Raw genomic sequence first — 17,556 nt, 5'->3', positions numbered from 1 at the left:
TGAGCAGAAAAGTACCTTGCTTGTTTTAAAGTGGCCTTCGCCTGGTTTCCGGCAGGTGGTTTGTGTTAAAATTAACCCCAATACCTCAAATTTTCCAATGCTGTCAATTCATTTCCTCTTCACATGCCGAGCTGTCCCAAAAAAACCATGAATATAAAAAGCAAACTGAAAGAATGACTCTATGACTCGCAGTGCAGTACGGAGGGAGTGCTGCACTGTCAGAGGTGCCATTCTCAGATGAGGTGGTAAACCGAGGCCCCGTCTGTCCTCGCAGGTGGATCTAAAAGATTCCATGGCACTATTTTGAAGAGCAGGGGAGTTCTCGCCCAGTGTTGTGGCCAACATTAAACCCTCAACCAACACGAGTGAGCCAGACTTTCTGGTCATTATCACATTGCTGTTTGTGGGAGCTTGCTGTGCACAAATGGGTAGCCATGTTTTCTAAGTTCTGAACTTTAGAAATAAGGAGAGCAGTTTGGAGTTATTGGGACTGATTTTGACTTGGGGCAGAGACAAACCTGTAACGTTTACCTCTTTCCTCTGTGCCATGTCATAGTCTTTTAGCCGAATGTCAGACAACTGTCAGAAACATCAATGGAGAAATACAAAGCTTTATTGATCACAGTCTCAGGTACAAATTTACACATCTGTTGTGAAGTATTGTTACAAGTTTAGGTCTGCTGTGGATATTTCTTAGGTTCAGTGGCGTTAAGCGCTGTCGCAAGCAGCAAGAGTATCTTACATGTCTCAGTTTGACCTGCGTGTAACGGGATTGGAGTCTTACTGTGGCAAAAAGACCCTGCAAAGCAGAGGTAGGTATTGGGCGCCCATCCACCACCTTAAACACCGCACCCTCCACCACTGGCGCACCGTGGCTGCAGTATGAGCCCTCTACAAGGTGCACTGCAGCGGTTTACCAAGGCTTCTTCAACAGCACCTCCCAAACCCTCGACCTCCACCACCTAGAAGGTCAAGGGCAGCAGCCGCATGGGAACACCATCACCTCCAAGCTCCCCTCAATGTCGCGCACCTTCCCAACTTGGACGTGGATTACCATTCCTTCATCGTTGAATTCCCTCCCTAATAAAAGTGTGGGTGTACCTACACCTCACAGAGTGCAGAGCTTTAAGAAGGTGGCTCACCACCACCTTCTCAAGGGTAACTAGGGATGGCCTTGGCATCAATGCCCTCATCCCGAGGGCGAATTAAAAAGAAAATAAATGAATGCAGGAGTCAAGGTCACATTATTCATGCAGTTACAACCTTATGCTTACCTTAAAAGACAAAGCCTCTGATAGGTTTCTGGAGACTGGTGACATCCCTGAACTAGATGACCACCAGCAAAGATTAGGGTGCAAAGTGTGTACGTAATGGTGCTCTGTATTCTAACGGGCTTACCCTCCAGCTCTAGCCTCCTCCTGTCCTACAACTCTGAGATATCTGCGCTCCTCCAATTCTGGCCTCTAAAGGCCCTGCCTTTAGCTGACTAGGTCCCAAGCTCTGGAATTCCCCCCCCTAAACCTCTCCGCCTCTCTCTCCTTTTTTTGAGAAGTTACTCAAAACCCACCTTTCATCTGTCCTAATATCTCCTTGTGTGACTTGGTGCTAAATTTTGTTTGATAATACTCCTGTGAAGCGCCTTTGGGACTGTTTACTATGTTAAAAGAGCTATATAAATGCAAGTTGTTGTTGTAATACAAAGCCAGGTTTTGTCTTGCTTTTCTGATCCTGGTGAAGATGAAGTCACTCTGTCCCAATTCATATCTCCACAATCACTCGGGCAATGGGCCACACCACCATCGGCATCAGCCATCGCTCCGTGGGTGCCACCCTTCCCTCTTCAGTGAGGAGGCGGAGAGTTCAAGTCCTGCTCCAGAGGAGTGTAAAGTGTAAGCTGACACCCCAGTGCAGTACTGAGGGAGTGCTGCACTGTTGGAGGTGTGTCTTTCACATATGCTATGAGACAGAGGACCCAGGTGGATGCAAGAGATCCCACACCACAATTCAAAGAAGAGCAGAGGAGCTCTGGTTCAATATTTATCCCTCGACCAACTATGCAATTAGATCATCAGGTCAACATGTTTGTGGGGCCTTGTGTGTAAATTGGATGCTGTGTTTCCTACATTACAACAGTAACTACACTTTAGAAGTACTTTATTGGCTGTGAAGCATAAGGGGCATGAAAGGCGCTATATAAATCCAAGTTCTTTCTTTTTCCTTTGGTAAACCAACAAAAGAAAAACTTCTCTAATGAGTTTTGGCGACAATGCACTTGGCAAGGAATCAAAATCCAGGAAAGGAGATTCCCTTACAGAGCTGCAGCTCACCGCAAAAGGGGAAACTGTGGTGCAGACAGCAAGATCTGATTAATTGTTCATCATGATACAGTGGGAATGTGGGCATCATTGCTAATTTTAATGCTTAGGAGTTGGATGTGCCAGAGTGTTATTGAATGAAGGTGTCAATCCCCTAATGTAAGGGCCACTGGCCTAGGAATTCGGGATGGCCCATTTTGGACATGCCAGGAGGGGGTTTGGGGGGAGGTGAGTGACACATGGTGAACATCCTGTGCCAGAATAGTGAGGTCTAAGGCACTTCTGATATTGGACCTCAGACCTCAATGTAATGGAGCCGTGAGTCAGTGGGGAAGTTTCGGATTGGCTCGCCAGGTGGTTGGGGAAAAGGAAAGATCAGAAGTGCCCATGCACACTTCCTGCCAGCCGTTTTGTGGACTTAGGTGCCCATGCAGTGCCTGAAAAACGCAATGCGATTTATAGACCAGTAACATTCTTCCTCTGTCCACCCTCAAAGATCACAAAAATGTAGTAGTCGGGTACAAAAATAATCATAAAGGTTCACGGAATGTTAACCTTTACAATCACAGAGTTCAAATATAAAGGGGAGGACGTGTTGCTATAACTACACAAAGTCCTGGTTAGACCACATCTGAAGAACTATGTAAAGTTCTGGGAACCACACCTTAGAAAGGGTATATTAGTCTTGGAAGGTGTGCAGTGCACATTCACCAGAATGTTACCAGGGCTCCAAGGATTAAGTTATGAGGAGAGATTACATAAACTAGGCTTGTATTCCCTGGAATACAGAAGGTTAAGGGTGATTTGATTGTAGGTTTTAGGATTTTGCAAGGAAATGATAGAGATAGAGGGAAACATTTTCCACTGGTGGGGGAGTCTAGGACAGAACCTTAAAAATCAGAGTCAGGCCATTTAGGAGAGAAATTGGGAAATACTTGTTTCACACATAGGGTGTAGAATTATGGAACTCTGTCCCACAAAAAAAACATAGATGCTAGCTCAATTCATTGGGCTGAATTTTACAGACCCTTTGATGTCTAGATTCGTGGCGGGGGCGGGGGGGGGGTGGGTGGGGGTGAAAATGCCTCTGGGAGAGGGCCGTCACGCACCCTGACGCTTGGAGGGCCTGGCCCGAGATTGCCGGCGGCGGCAAGGTCTCGTGGTAGCGCCCCCCTGCGGCTTGGCGACAGGACCCCCATTAACATATTTGGGCGGTACATTGGCGCAGTGGTTAGCACCGCAGCCTCACAGCTCCAGCGACCCGGGTTCAATTCTGGGTACTGCCTGTGTGGAGTTTGCAAGTTCTCCCTGTGTCTGCTCCGGGTGCTCCGGTTTCCTCCCACATGCCAAAAGACTTGCAGGCTGATAGGTAAATTGGCCATTATAAATTACCCCTAGGATAGGTAGGTGGTAGAGAAATATAGGGACTGGTGGGGATGTGGTAGGAATATGGAATTAGTATAGGATTAGTATAAATGGGTGGTTGATGGTCGGCACAGACTCGGTGGGCCGAAGGGCCTGTTTCAGTGCTGTATCTCTAAAAAAAAAAATTTAAATTAATTTAAATGATTGAATTCATGATACATATGTTCCCGCCGTCTGTCTCGGTGCGATCTTGGTGCCGCTGGCCGGCACTCCCGCGCCTTTGGATCCCTGTCCGGGGAACCAAGGCAGAACTTTGGTGGGGAGGGAGTCAAAATAATATAATTGGTGTAGGTGATGGTGGGAAGGGTTATAGTTTGAAGTTTATGCACTTTGTGGGGGGAAAGGCCAGGTGGACAAGCTAAGTTTTTGGCGGGGTGGGGGGGCGGAGGGCAAATAATTAATTCTATGGTCATTGAGGTGGGAGAGGGCAGAAAAAAATGTTTTAAATTTTCTTTGCTTCAAAGTCTCTTTATATATTTAAATTGAATGGTAGGGCTCGAAGCCCTTTAAAAATGGACACAGGCAGCTGACGCCATTGCAGGGGACGGACAGTCCGCCCCCTCCACTTCATCGGGGGGGGTTGGGGGTGGGGCGGGGCGGTCCGCCCCGGCTATTTAAATAAGCCAGCACGCTTAATATCGCGGCGGATCCACGACATGCGTCCCATGCGGGCAGGCTGCTATTGTGTTCAGCCGCTGACAATTTCGGCAGCGGGGGTATAAATTTCAGCCCATTATTTTAAACTTGAGATTGATAACTTTTTGTTAGCCAAGAGTATAAAAGGACACGGAGACAAGGCAGGTGTATGGAGTTAGGATACAGATCAGTTATTGAATGGGGGAAACAGGTTCGATGGGCCGAATGGCTGCCCGACTGTTCCTATGTTCTCGATTTCGCTGAAAAATTGAGCAGGGCTGTTAACATTTCTGTAATCCACAAAGTCCCCCCCTCTCCTCCTCCCAAACCCCCAACCCAAAACCATATTGTCACGGATTTCGACACAGATTTTCCAGCATCATTCTTAACAGTCTTGTCTGTTGTTTTAGATTTCCACCGAAATATCATAACAATTACAAATTCTTTCTTGCGATTCTCCATATTGTCTCAGCCTCCTACACTTTAGATTCCACTATGCTCATCTTTCCCTTGAAGACAAAAGAATAACAGTTTTAATCATTAACAATTTTGTATTAATTAATTAAACACAGCTTTAAGACAATAGGCTGAAGAACCTGGGGGCCAGATGAGGAGAATGTTTTTTTATGCAGTGAGTTCTTATGATCTGGAATGCGAAGCCTGTAAAGGTTGGTCGAAGCAAATTCATCATAACTTTCAAAAGGGAATTGGATATATAGTTGAAAAGGAAAAAAAATGGGTGAAATATCAGGGGAGTGGGACAAATTGGATAGCTCTTTCAAAGAGCCAGCACATGGGTGATGGGCTGAATGGCCTCCTTCTGTGCTGTAAGATTCTATGATACACAACTCTATGATTATAGCTACTCACACCTACCTGGAGCAGGGACATGCAATAAAGCTTTTAAGTGAAGAATAAATGTGGATCCAAGTGGATTACAACTTACTTTACATGGCAGCAGAGGTAGGTCACTCAGCCTGTTGCGTTTGCTAGCCATGATAGTTCTATCTTATTAATCCCAATTACCTTGCTCACTCAGTAGATATGGTTACTGGTTTGGGGCCAGCACCTATTTAGAAAGACTCAGGGTTGGAAGACCAGGGCTATTTAACTAAGCCTTTGTCTGCCTTATCTGGAGGTTGCAAGGGATCCCATGGTACTATTCGAAGAGGAGGGCGATCTTTTTTATTGCCTGGCCAACATTTAGTGGCCAATCAACACCAGCAAAAAAAGACATTAATTGGTCATTTATGTCATTGCTTTTTTGTACAATGCAATTGCCAAACCACACTGCCTCTCTCTCAGCCTCTCCTCTCTTAAAACCCTACCTCTATGGTCAACTGTTTCAGTATTCCTTTATGAGGCCCGGTGTCAAATCTCTTCAATAAAGCTCCTATGAAGCACCTTGGGATGTTTTAATATGTTAAAAGTGCTACATTAAATGCAAGATGTTGTGGTGGGATCTTGCTGTGCGTAATTGGATGCCACATCCACCTACAAAGCAACAAAGACTTGCACCTTGAAAGTAATGAATTATCTGTAGAGGTGTTTGAGGATGGGAAGGATGCTAAAAAAATGCAAGTTCTCCAATCCATCGACTCGCTCCTAACTGTAAAAGTACTGCACTGCATGAAAGTAAGGGTAGTGTAGATCCAGGAAAATATGCTTGCTCTCCGAGTTACCATGTTTCGCACTGTGTCTACAGACAGGCGCTCAACACCAAGAGAATGAGTTGGCCCTCAACAAGGCAGGAGTTATAAAATCATGTGCATGCTCATTGGGGTTTGACTCAGGCAACTTCAGTGCTGAATTAAGCTTCCATTTGTGGCACAGTGTACTGAGAACTGCTTATCAGTGTCCCTGATGCAGCTTAAACAGTCAGACTAATTATACTTTATATAAACATAGTCAATGCTTATTGCCTCTCTGCCTCAATTTAAGTTCCCATCATGTCAAATGTTGGTTTCATGTTGTCGTTGCTTTATAGGTGCATGTTAGGCAATTAATTAAATTCAATCGACATATCAAAGCTTATTGCCATTAAGATATAACTCATCCTGTATCCCATTGCTCAAGAACATTCAAAAGTGCTTTCTGTAAACGATATGCTTTTTCTAAGATAATAAAAACAAGAAAGAACGAGCAGCAGAGTTAACGTTTCAGGTCAGTGACCCTTCATCAGAACTGACAAATATTAGAAATGTAAAAGATTTTAAGCGAGTAAAGCAGGGGTGGGGCAAGAGATAACAGAAGAGGAGGTGTTGATAGGACAAGGTCATGGAGAATAACCGATCAGAAGATCATGGAACAAAGGCGAACAGTATGTTAATGGTGTGCTGAAAGACAAAGCGTTAGTACAGAGAGGGTGTCAATTAGCAGTAAAATGCTTCTTCTAAGTGCAGTCATTTGTTGTTATGCAGGTGAAGGGGGCACTTATTCTGTTTTTACTGATGGCCTGCAAAACATCAATGAGAAATTAAAGAGTCTCTTGAAGGAAAAGGATGCTCACAACTCTCACCCTTCCTTCAATAATACCATGTGCATCGAACATTTGAAACAGGCAGATACATCCCTGGAACATTAGGAACAGACGTAGACCATTCAGCCCCTCAAGGCTGCTCCACCATTTAATTACATCTTGACAAACCTGTACCTCATTCCATTTACCTGCCTTTGCTTCATGTCCTTCGATTCCCCTTCCTAACAAAAACTACCCCTCTCAGTCTTAAAAGCTCCAAATGACCCTCAGCATCCAAGGGCATTTTTGGGAGAAGAGAATTCCACATTTCTACCACTGTGTGAAACATTACTTCCTTATTTCACGGCTGAATGACCTAGCCCTAATTTTAAGATGGTGGCCCCTTGTTTACAAGTCCCCCACTCGAGGAAGTAGTTTTTCCTTGATTTAACACCTCATCAGAAGGGTGTCATCTCTAATTAAGAATGCAGTTCTCCCTGAGCACTACATTAGAGCAATAGCCCTGGAATATGTGGTCAAGTCCTAGGGCAGGAACGAAACCGCAACTTTCTGACTCAGAGGCTGCAGGATTACTGACTGAGCTGTAGCCTGATTTGACGATAGCATGCTGAGGAACTCTCTTCCAACTCCTGGACGAACACAAAAGCAGCAAGAAAGAAAGATTTGCATTTAGATAGCCTTTCACAACCTTAAGACATCCCAAAGCAGTTTACAGTCATACTTTTGAAGTGTATTCACTGTTGTAATGTAGGAAGCTTCGCCGGCAATTTACACACAGAAAGCTCCCACAAACAGAATGACGAATTAATTTTTTTTTTAGTGGCGTTAGTTAAATAGAAAATATTGGCCAGGTCACTGGGGAGAAAGCCTCTGCTTTTCTTCAAAATGTTACATGGGATCTTTTACATCGACCTGAAACATAACATCACATCTGAAAGGCAGCACATTTGACGGTGTGGCACTGCCCTCAGAAATGCACTGGCAGTGCCAACCTAGCTTTTATCTCTGGAGTGGGACTCAAACACATATCCTCTAACATAGAGGCAAGAATGCTTTCAGCTGAGTCAAGTCCTGCAGGGAGAAATTCCAATTAATCCAAACTCACCAATGTTGCTGTCCCCACACTTGTACTTGCTGATTCAGTCCTTAAACCTGGCTTCTTCATTCCACCAAAGCACTTGCGATACTCCTTCCTCACCTTTGCACAGGACCAGTGGTGGGAAAACAGGGGGAAATTAAGACTCCAAAGTAACTTTGTTTTAATTTAAGCCATAAAATAATTCCCACACCTCACCGTGTAGGTTTGAAACTAACGAGGACTTTACTATGTCCAGTACCTGCTTGTTCAAAACACAGAGGATGATGAAGATGAAGGTTCCCTGGAAGCTGTTGGCGATGGTGAATAAATAGGCCATCACCACGGTTTCTTTCCCAAAGTGAAACAAGCCGAAAATCCAGGTACAGCCCAGGACAAACACCTGTGCGGTGGTTTTAAGTGTCAGCATCCTATACAAAAAAAAACATGATGTAATTTCTATTTTAAAGTGGCAATTTATGATCCTTCATTCCTGATTTGTCTACACCTTCTTTTGCACCGAATCTCCTCTCCTGGAGGCATTGATCAGTTTCTAGGGCCACAGCTCCATGAATATCAGCCTTCTTACTGTACACTGCCCTGGTGTGCAATACACATTAATTCACCACTGTTCTTCCCAAGGAAACCATTCAGAGAAAACAGTAACAAGATGGAAGTCTTCCATCTCTTTCAGCTCCTATTCTTCCTCCAGTCCATAGGCTCTTAATGCCTGTTTGAAAGTCTGAAGTTAGCATGCAATTTTGGTCCTAATTGCCGATGCCATAATTTAAATTTGGCCTGAGGTGCAAAACAAAAGCATCTGCAGGGTTGCCAGTCAATGGCTGATTAGACACAATTTTTGTGGGGCTGTATATGAGGGGGCTAGATAGAGTGGATGGGAGGACCCATTTCCCTTAGCAGATAACCAGGGGACATAGACTTAAAATAATTGGTAGGATTAGAGGGGAGATGAGGAGAAACCTTTACACCCAGAGGGTGGTGGGGGTCTGGAACTCAGAAAGGGTGGTAGAGGCAGAAACCATCATCGTATTTAAAACTCACTTGGAAATGCACTTGGGATTCCAAATCTACAAGGCGAGGGACCGAGAGCTGGAACGTAGGCTGGTCAGCTCTTCTTGGCCAGCGCAGACATGGTGGGCTGAATGGCCTCTTGTGTGGTAAACGTAATATTTATGATTCATATTAGCTAATCATAATTGTTTGGCCTATCTCATGTTCTGTTCTGCTTTTTCCAACCCTAGTGGTGTCTTGCACAGCGAAAATTGGCTTTCACCAAGTTCCTCAACAATAGTATTTTTTTTAAGTTCTATACGTTAAGAGATTGTTTGTTGTTTACCATTAGTGATTTGAAGGACATGCGTAAATAAGTAGAACGATAAAGGGGGAAAAATTCAACAAATTAAAAAATTTGGGAGTAATTAATGCCATGCTCAAGTGGCCTGTAGGCAGCCCACGCATCAGACATTGAAGTCCGACAAACTACCCTGATGCAAAGTTTGTGTCCAAGTGGGTTGAGTGTATGCCGTAGTGGTATGTAGTCCTGAGTGGCCTAACCGGCAGTCCTCAAAGGAATGCTGGAGTCTGCTCAAAATAACGGTCGTAAAACTTCTTAAAAGTTTGAATTTTTGTGAAGGCCGATGGCGGAGTGCACTAGAAAAATAATCACAGAAGTTTCAAGAGTGCTGTAAAAGCCCCAACTGGCTCACTCACTTGGTCTGAGCAATGTGTGAAAAGAAAAATAAGACTTATTTTACAGAGCCTTTTACAATGTCACGACATCACAAAATGAAGTACTTTTGTTGTATTGTAGGAAATGTGGCAGCCAATTTGTGCACAGCAAGCTCCCACAAACAACACTGTAATGATGATCACATAGTCTGTGTTGAGACATACACATTGGCCTCGACACCAGGGAGAACTCCCCTGCTCACTGTCGAATTAGAGGCATGGGATCTTTTACATCTACCTGAAATGTTTTAATGTCTCATCCAAAAGACAGCACCTCCAACATGCAGCATTCCCTCAGTACTCCACTGGGAGCAGCAGCCAAGATTTTCTGTTCAATTTTCAGGAGTGCGACTTGAACTCACTACGTCCTAACTCAGAGGCAAAAGTGCTACCGTTCAACTAAAACTGACACGACACATGCCACAATTGTTCCGCAGTTCAATAACAAGAAGAAAATTGGGATGCACCATCACCACAAGGACAGGCGCGATTCAAGATGACCTCCCGCCCTACTGGGTCAACTAAGGGTGGACTAAGTTGGAGAAAAATTTAAAAAAACTTTTTCAGAGGTTTTCTCCAACAGAGGCAACCTGGGAAATTTCTGTTCTTCCTTACAGCTGGACTCTGCTGGAAAGTGCGGGCGTTGAGTTAGGACAGAATTAATGCTCTGGCAGTTTAGGAAAAAAAAGCATTCTTGGGATGTGGTCATCGCTGCCAAGGCCAACATTTATTGCACATCCCAAGTTGCCCTTGAGAAGGTGGTGGTGAGCCGCCTTCTTGAACTACTGCGGTCCATGTGGTAACAGTGCTCTCATCGCACTGTTAGGTGGGGAGCTTTAGGATTTTTACCCTGAATATTAGTTGACCCGGATATTAATTGAATATTATGCTGATGACGACTGTCCAAGGTTATATTTGAGTGAACTACCAGATGGTAACTGGCACCAACCAGCTCGGTGCTTGAGCCTATGGGGAGGAGAAGAAACTGGTGAAGAAAATACGAGAGATAAACTTAGTTATAATAAACATTATGAGAGGCGGAAATCAATTTATCTAACTGACCTTGTGTTTTTAATCTTTGACACTTCAGAGTTAAGGCTGGAGAGTTGTTTCTGCAGTATCCAGAGTATGGAAGTGAGGAGGGCTGTGTTGACCTGTTAATTTAAAAGTAATTGTGCCAGAAATTTTAATCCAAACAAAGAACAGCACTTAGCCACAGCAACAAGTATTTTACTCTTTGTGTTAGATTAGGATTTGCAGTTGGCAAGAGCAAGATCGGAGAAGGAAGCACACCCAGGGCATGGACCAGGTTTACTCTTATACACAGCAAGCTCTTCAGTTTATAGTTGACCTCGGCGAGTTTTACACCACAAGGAGTGAGGCCTGTCTGTGCAAATGCCAATCACTTCAGAGTAAAGTTATTGAAAAGTTCAAGGGCATCTAAATATTAATGTAAAAAATGTGAATAAATGAAATAGCTACCAGAATGATGAAACAAACAGGTCCCAGGAAACTCCAGATAAATCCTCTCTCTAACTGGAGCCAACAGCTGTAAATGAAAGAAAAGTTACACTCAGATACCAGCCGACAGGCCTATCCATTAAACCATCCACTATCCCATTGACTAGTCAATAAAATATTGGCCCTGATCTTATCTTTGAGATGCGTTCAGACTGGGGTTGGGGGATGGTTCGTGGTTGTCGTTGGGGAGAAGATGTGGAGTTATAGACTGGAAACCCAAAAGCCTGGATTGCCCCACATCTTTTAAGCTTTTTTTTCCTCGAGGTTTCCTGCCCAATAGCCAGCCTTGATTGACAGGCTGACTGCCTATTGAGTGGGGAAAGCACAAGGCCAGAGCTGATGACAGCAGGGAAGTGGGGAGGGGCTGGGTAAGAAGAGATTGCTGGGGCGGGGGGGGAGGATGGGGTAAGATGGGGAGGGGGAGATGGGGTAGGATGGGGAGGGGGGAGACAGATCATGGTGGATTGGGGTGGTTTACAGGTTAGCTTGTTGGGCCTGGAGGAAACACTCCTGCAAGGCACTTTTCTTATGGAAACGGCCCTTCTCGCCTCCTTTCACCTGCTGGGTCTCCTGAGGCCTGGGAAACCCAGCCGACTGAGGTTGAAATTAGAATAACTGTTAAAATGAAAGCACACGGCCTCTTTAAAAGCTTTGAATGACCGACCCGCCTCCTGTGAGCAGACTGGCCACCTGCTACTCATTCTGCCTCGTTAAAACTGGGGGTGGATTCCTATTTCAGTTTTTTAGCCTTTTAACCTCCCACACAAACCAAATTCACCCACTTTGGGGGTTAAAATTCTAACTGTCGATATCCTGAAAATTACTGTTTGTGTAACGTGGGTGGGTTGTCTAAAGATTTACATTTTTTTTAGCAGGCGACTAAGAAAGTTGCTGAATGCCTGCTTTTATTGTTGTCAGTCTACGGGCTAATAAAAAAAGTGGAATAAAGCTTTGTGCACAGCCAATGAAAAGGAACAAACACTGATAACCAATCAGAAAATGCATATCAGTTTAGATTTTCAAATTGGGAAATGGGACAGATGCTGGATCTATCCACGTGTTTCATTATCTTGGTGGCAGCCAGACTCACTTACCCAACATTAGGGTGTCAAGTGCCCCCATGTTGTGTCATCTGTGCTATTTCTTCACACCCACATAAACCTGGTGTCCAGAACTGCTAGATACTTTGGAGAAGTCTGAAACCCGAGCATGTATACTCACAGTTACCTATGCAGCAACTTTAATGGAGAAAAGCATCCCAAGGAACTTCACAGAATTGGAATCAGATAAAAGTAGAGGCCAGACCAAAGAAGATGCTAAAAGGGTTGACCAAAAACTTGGCCAAAAGAGGCGGGTCAGCAGGTTATAGATAACCTCTGACCCTTTTTCATTTAATTGCCACTTGATAGGAGCTGTCATTGTTCTCTCTACCATCAGTTCCCACAGGGCACCATGGGTTTTCCATTGGGAATTCCCCTGAACGTACGCTTTGTCGAAGAGGAGGAGATGCAAAGGATGGTTGATGGCCTGGTCAGAGAGTACATAATCCAGTCATTGGTACGCCCTACAGCAGAGTATACAGACCGAGGTGCAGCTGTCTGAGGCACAGTCCCTTCAATGGCTTAGCTTTATCAAAAGGAAGTGGTGACTGAGTTATGCCACATGCTACAATCTGACTTGCCACTTCCTGGGAAGGTGAAACCTGCCCCTGCAAGGTTATTCCCAAGTTGTCACTGATTAACTTCAGTCAATCAGTTGTGTATAGATGCATCAAGCAAGTTACAGGTGTTTATTCGCTTTAGCACAGGAGCAGGTATAGGCTATTTAATACCCTGATCCTTTCACCATGTCCCAAAACACTTCACAGCCAAGTCATTCTGATATGTAGTCACCATTGTAACATAGAAAATGAAGCAGCCAATTTGAGGCCCCACAAACAGCAATGTTTGACTGGATAATCTGTTTAGCAATGTTTGTTGAGAAACAAATATTGGCCAGGACAGTAGGAAGCATTCCTTTGTTCTTCTTCAAATAGCACCATGGCATCTTTTACATCCACCTGAGAGGGCGGACGGGGCCTCGTCAACATCTCATCCAAAAGGCCACGCTTTAAAACAGTGCAGCATCGCCTTAGGACTGCACGAGGAGCGCCATCTGGATTTTGTGCCAATCTCCATCGTGGGACGTGAACCCACAACCTCGTGACTCAGAGGCAAAAGAGCTACCCAACGAGTCAGAGTTAATCGGCTACACAGCTGTGCTTTTAAAAGCAGAACCCTGTAAAGGACCCAAATCCTGGGGTAGGGAACAAGCCTTAATTGGACCACATCCCAGGTCTGTGGGCATTTCCTTCGGAAGGATATATTAGCCTTGGAGGGAATAGAGTGTAAATTTACTGGAATGATACAAGGAGAGCTTAAACAAACTATTTATTTAGAGATACAGCACTGAAACAGGCCCTTTGGCCCACTGAGTCTGTGCTGACCAACAACCACCCATTTATACTAATCCTACATTAATCCCAAATTCCCTACCACATCCCCACCTTTCCTCAAATCTCCTACCACCTACCTACACTACACTAGGAGCAATTTACAATGGCCAATTTACCTACCAACCTGCAAGTCTTTGGCTGTGGGAGGAAACCAGAGCACCCGACGGAAACCCACACGGTCACAGGGAGAACTTGCAAACTCCACACAGGCAGTACCCAGAACTGAACCTGGGTTGCTGGAGCTGTGAGACTGCGGTGCTAGCCACTGTGCCCCCCAAACTAAGGCTGTATTCTCTGGAATTTAGAAGTTTTAGGGGTGATTTGATCAAAGTTTCCAAAATATTAAGGGGACAGAGGAGAGGGGAGATAGAGAAAAACTATTTCTGCTGTTTGGGGAGTCTAGGACTAGGCGGCATATTGTAAAAATTAGAGCCAGAGCTTTCAGGAGTGAAATTAAGAAATACTTCTACACACAATGGCAATAGATGGTAGAAAAGATAATTGTTAATTTTAAAATTGAGATTGATGGGGGGATTTTTCTTAGCCAATGGTATTAAGGGCTATAGGGTAAAGGCAGGTATATGGAGTTAGGTTACAGATCAACCATTGAATGGAGGAATGGGCTCGAGGGGCTAAATGGGCTACTCCTGTTCCTATTTTCCATAGTTTTCAGCCAATGGCAACATATGGTGACCCTCCAACTAGCAGTTCTCCCCATTATGGTACACCAGCAGCTGTTTCTTTTAATTCATGATCGCTGTGTCACCCAAGGGACTCCTCTCAGTCTAATAACCCAGAATATATATCTTGGAGCTAGTAGTTTTAAGGAGTTGAGTGATCGTTGGTGTGCAGTTCTGGCCCAGCATACTGTGGAGACGGAGTGTTCCTCCTCAAACACATCTGGAGAGGAGTAACAGGAAGAGAGTTACAATGGTTTCCTGATCAGACGTCACCTGTAATTTGCAACGGAAGGAATGAAATGAGATGCCTCGCTGACAGTTATTGTGGGGCACAATTGAGCGAGGAGGAGGATCGGAAGTTCATGAACCTGCAGCTCTCACATACTTCTCCATTTCTCTCCTCTGTCTCCAAGGTTTCGAGTGCTTCTTCCTCATTATGGGTGGAAGGTCAGAGGCTTGATGGGACCACCACAACCTTTCACAGCTCTTTGTCTCTGCTTTTTAAAAGTTCTTTCATGTGATGTGGGCATCGCTGACAAGGCCAGCATTTGTTGCCCATCCCTAATTGCTCTTGAACTGAGTGGCTTGCTAGGCCATTTCAAAGGGCAGTTAAGAGTCAACCACATTGCTGTGGGTCTGGAGTCACATGTAGGCCAGACCGGGTAAGAACAGCAGATTTCCTTCCCTAAAGGACATTAGTGAACCAGGTGGGTTTTTATGACAACCAATGATAGCTTCATGGCACCATTACTGAGACTAGCTTCCAATTCCAGATTTTTATTAATTAATTGAAATTAAATTCCACCAGCTGCCGTGGTGGGATTTGAACCCATGGCGCCAGGTCTAGCCTGGGTCTCTGTATTCCTAGTTCAACAACATTACCACTATCGGCTGTCCTCTTATAGCACTGAAGGAGGCCATTCAACCCACCGTGCCTGTGCTGGCTCTTTGAAAGCGCTATCCAATTGGCCCCACTCACTTGCTCTTTCCCCAAAGCCCTGAAAATCTTTTCTTTTCAGATATTTATCCAATTCCCTTTTGAAAATTATTATTGGATCTGCTTCCAGCACCCTTTCAGGCAGTTCATTACAGCCCAATGCCTATTTGTTCTTCTGCATGTTGCCACTGGTTCTTTCTCCAATTACGATGAATCTGCGCCCTCTGGTTAATGACCCTGTCCTGAGTTTCTTTGTGTTATCTTAAGCAACACAATGAGGTACGTGGATGTGGATTCCAGTTCCTTGAAGATCTCTGGAAGGTTTATTAACAGCTAAACTAGTACAGACAATACAAAGCAAACTACATACAGAACCTTGATCCAGGGTGTTGCTGTGCAGAGTGACTATGGCTTCTAGTCACATGACTACATCCTGGTACTTAGCTCATTAGCATACTGAGTTCTTAAAGGGACATCACTGAAAACAGTTTCTCCTTATTTACTCTACCAAAACCCCTCATGATTTTGAGCACTCTATCAAATCTCCTTAACCTGCTCTCCTCTAAGAAGAACAACCCCAGGGGCTTCTCTAATCTCTCCACATAACTGAAGTCCCTCATCTCCTTCAACTTGAATGCAACAAGTGAAAAATAGCTTTCCTTTCCATGACATTAGTGCAAGCATGCAGCCCATAACGGAAGTGATGAAAGATGCTTGCAGGAAGAATTAATTTCATGTGATACTTTTTCGGAACAGGAATAGGTCATTTGGCCCTTCAAGCCTCTTAAGCCATTCAATTAAGTTATTGTTGATCTGTTCCTCAACTTAAGTGAATCAGCTTAGCTCCATATCCCTTGATACCCTTCCCGATCAAAAATCTATTGATTGCAACCTTGAAAGCTCCAGTTGACCCCCAGAAACCAGAGCCCTTTGGTTGAGAGAGTTCCAGATTTCCACTACCCCTTGTATGAAAAATTTCCTTCCTAAACAGCCGAGCTCAAATTTCAAGATTGTTCCCCTCGTTCTGGACTCAACTACCAGAGGAAATTGCTTCCCTACATCCAACCTACTGATCCCTTACATTATTTGAAATACTTCAGTTAGATCACTTCGCAACCCTTAAGACCAACATTCCATTAGCCTTTATTGTACTTGTGTTTCTTGACTTGTATACCTGGACCATTTATTAAAGGCTTTAAAATTTTATTTAACTGTCTTAAATATTTTCCTTTTAATTAAAAGTATTTTAAAAATTATAATATTTCTAAGGAATTATTGTGTCTTCAACTGTAAGGTTGTGGACTGGCCATGAGGAATTAGTGGGCTCTTTCTTTTGTCTCCCGTTTTCCTATTTTGAGGATCAGTGAAGGATCAGGATACCCATCGCAGTGATGGCACTGTGGGCACTCTCCAGTCCCTACCCACTGATAACAAACCTTCCTGTCTGCAGAGGCAGGTAAGCGATTTCACTGCGACCCTTGGCAATACTTTCTCGGCGAACTCCTCCAATTCCGGCTTCTCGCACATCCCAATTTCATCATTGGCAGCTGCGCCATCTGTTATTTAGGCCCTAATCTCTGGAATTCCCTCCCTAAACCTCTCTGCCTCTCTACCTCTTTCTCCTCCTATAAAATACTCCCTAAAACTTACCTCTTTGACCAAACTTCTGGTCATCTATCCTCATCTTTCCTTATGTGGCTTGGTGTCAAACTTTGTTCGATAATGCTTCTGTGAAGTGCCTTGTGATGTTCTACTAGATGGAAAGGTGCCAATGTCAGCTGTGGCTCAGTTGGTAGCAATCTTGCCTCTGAGTAAGAAGGTGATGGGTTCAAGTCCCACTCCAAGACTTGAGTACAAAAGTGAAGGCTGGCACTCCAGTGCAGTACTGAGGGACAGCTGCACTGCTGGAGGAGCCATTTTTTGGATGAGACATTAAGAGAGGCCCCATCTGCCCCTTCAGGTGGATGTAAAAGATCCCATGGCACTATTTTGAAGAAGAGCAGGGGCGTTATCTCTGGTGTCCTGACCAATATTTATCCCTCAATCAACATCATAAGAAAACAGATGATCTGGTCATTATCACATTGCTGTTTGTGGGAGTTTGCTGTGCCCACGTTTCCTGCATTACTGTAGTGACTACACTTCAAAAGTACTTCATTGGGTTTACAAAGTTATGAGCGGCATGGACAGAGTGGATAGTCAGAAGCTTTTTCCCAGGGTGGAAGAGTCAGTTACTAGGGGACAT

At 44.4% G+C, this 17,556-nt stretch overlaps 1 protein-coding gene across 3 annotated transcripts in view; it reads right to left on the bottom strand.

The window, feature by feature from the left end:
* Positions 1-624: 624 nt before the first annotated feature.
* LOC137355621 (adhesion G protein-coupled receptor E3-like) overlaps positions 625-17,556 on the bottom strand; it is a 57,490-nt gene continuing 40,558 nt past the window's right edge. For all 3 annotated transcript variants that reach the window (XM_068020973.1, XM_068020971.1, XM_068020972.1), the window contains 5 exons: positions 11,162-11,228; positions 10,742-10,833; positions 8,193-8,361; positions 7,961-8,053; positions 625-4,885 (listed from right to left, as the gene is read on the bottom strand). In XM_068020973.1, the coding sequence (XP_067877074.1) occupies positions 4,853-4,885; positions 7,961-8,053; positions 8,193-8,361; positions 10,742-10,833; positions 11,162-11,228 (454 nt within the window). In that variant the 3' untranslated portion in view covers positions 625-4,852. The remainder of the gene's footprint in view (positions 4,886-7,960; positions 8,054-8,192; positions 8,362-10,741; positions 10,834-11,161; positions 11,229-17,556) is intronic.

Source organism: Heterodontus francisci, chromosome 43 (genome assembly GCF_036365525.1).
Source record: "Heterodontus francisci isolate sHetFra1 chromosome 43, sHetFra1.hap1, whole genome shotgun sequence".
Taxonomy (NCBI): Eukaryota; Metazoa; Chordata; class Chondrichthyes; order Heterodontiformes; family Heterodontidae; genus Heterodontus; species Heterodontus francisci.
Note: the sequence above shows the minus strand (reverse complement) of the source record. Positions and strands in the feature narration are given on the sequence as shown.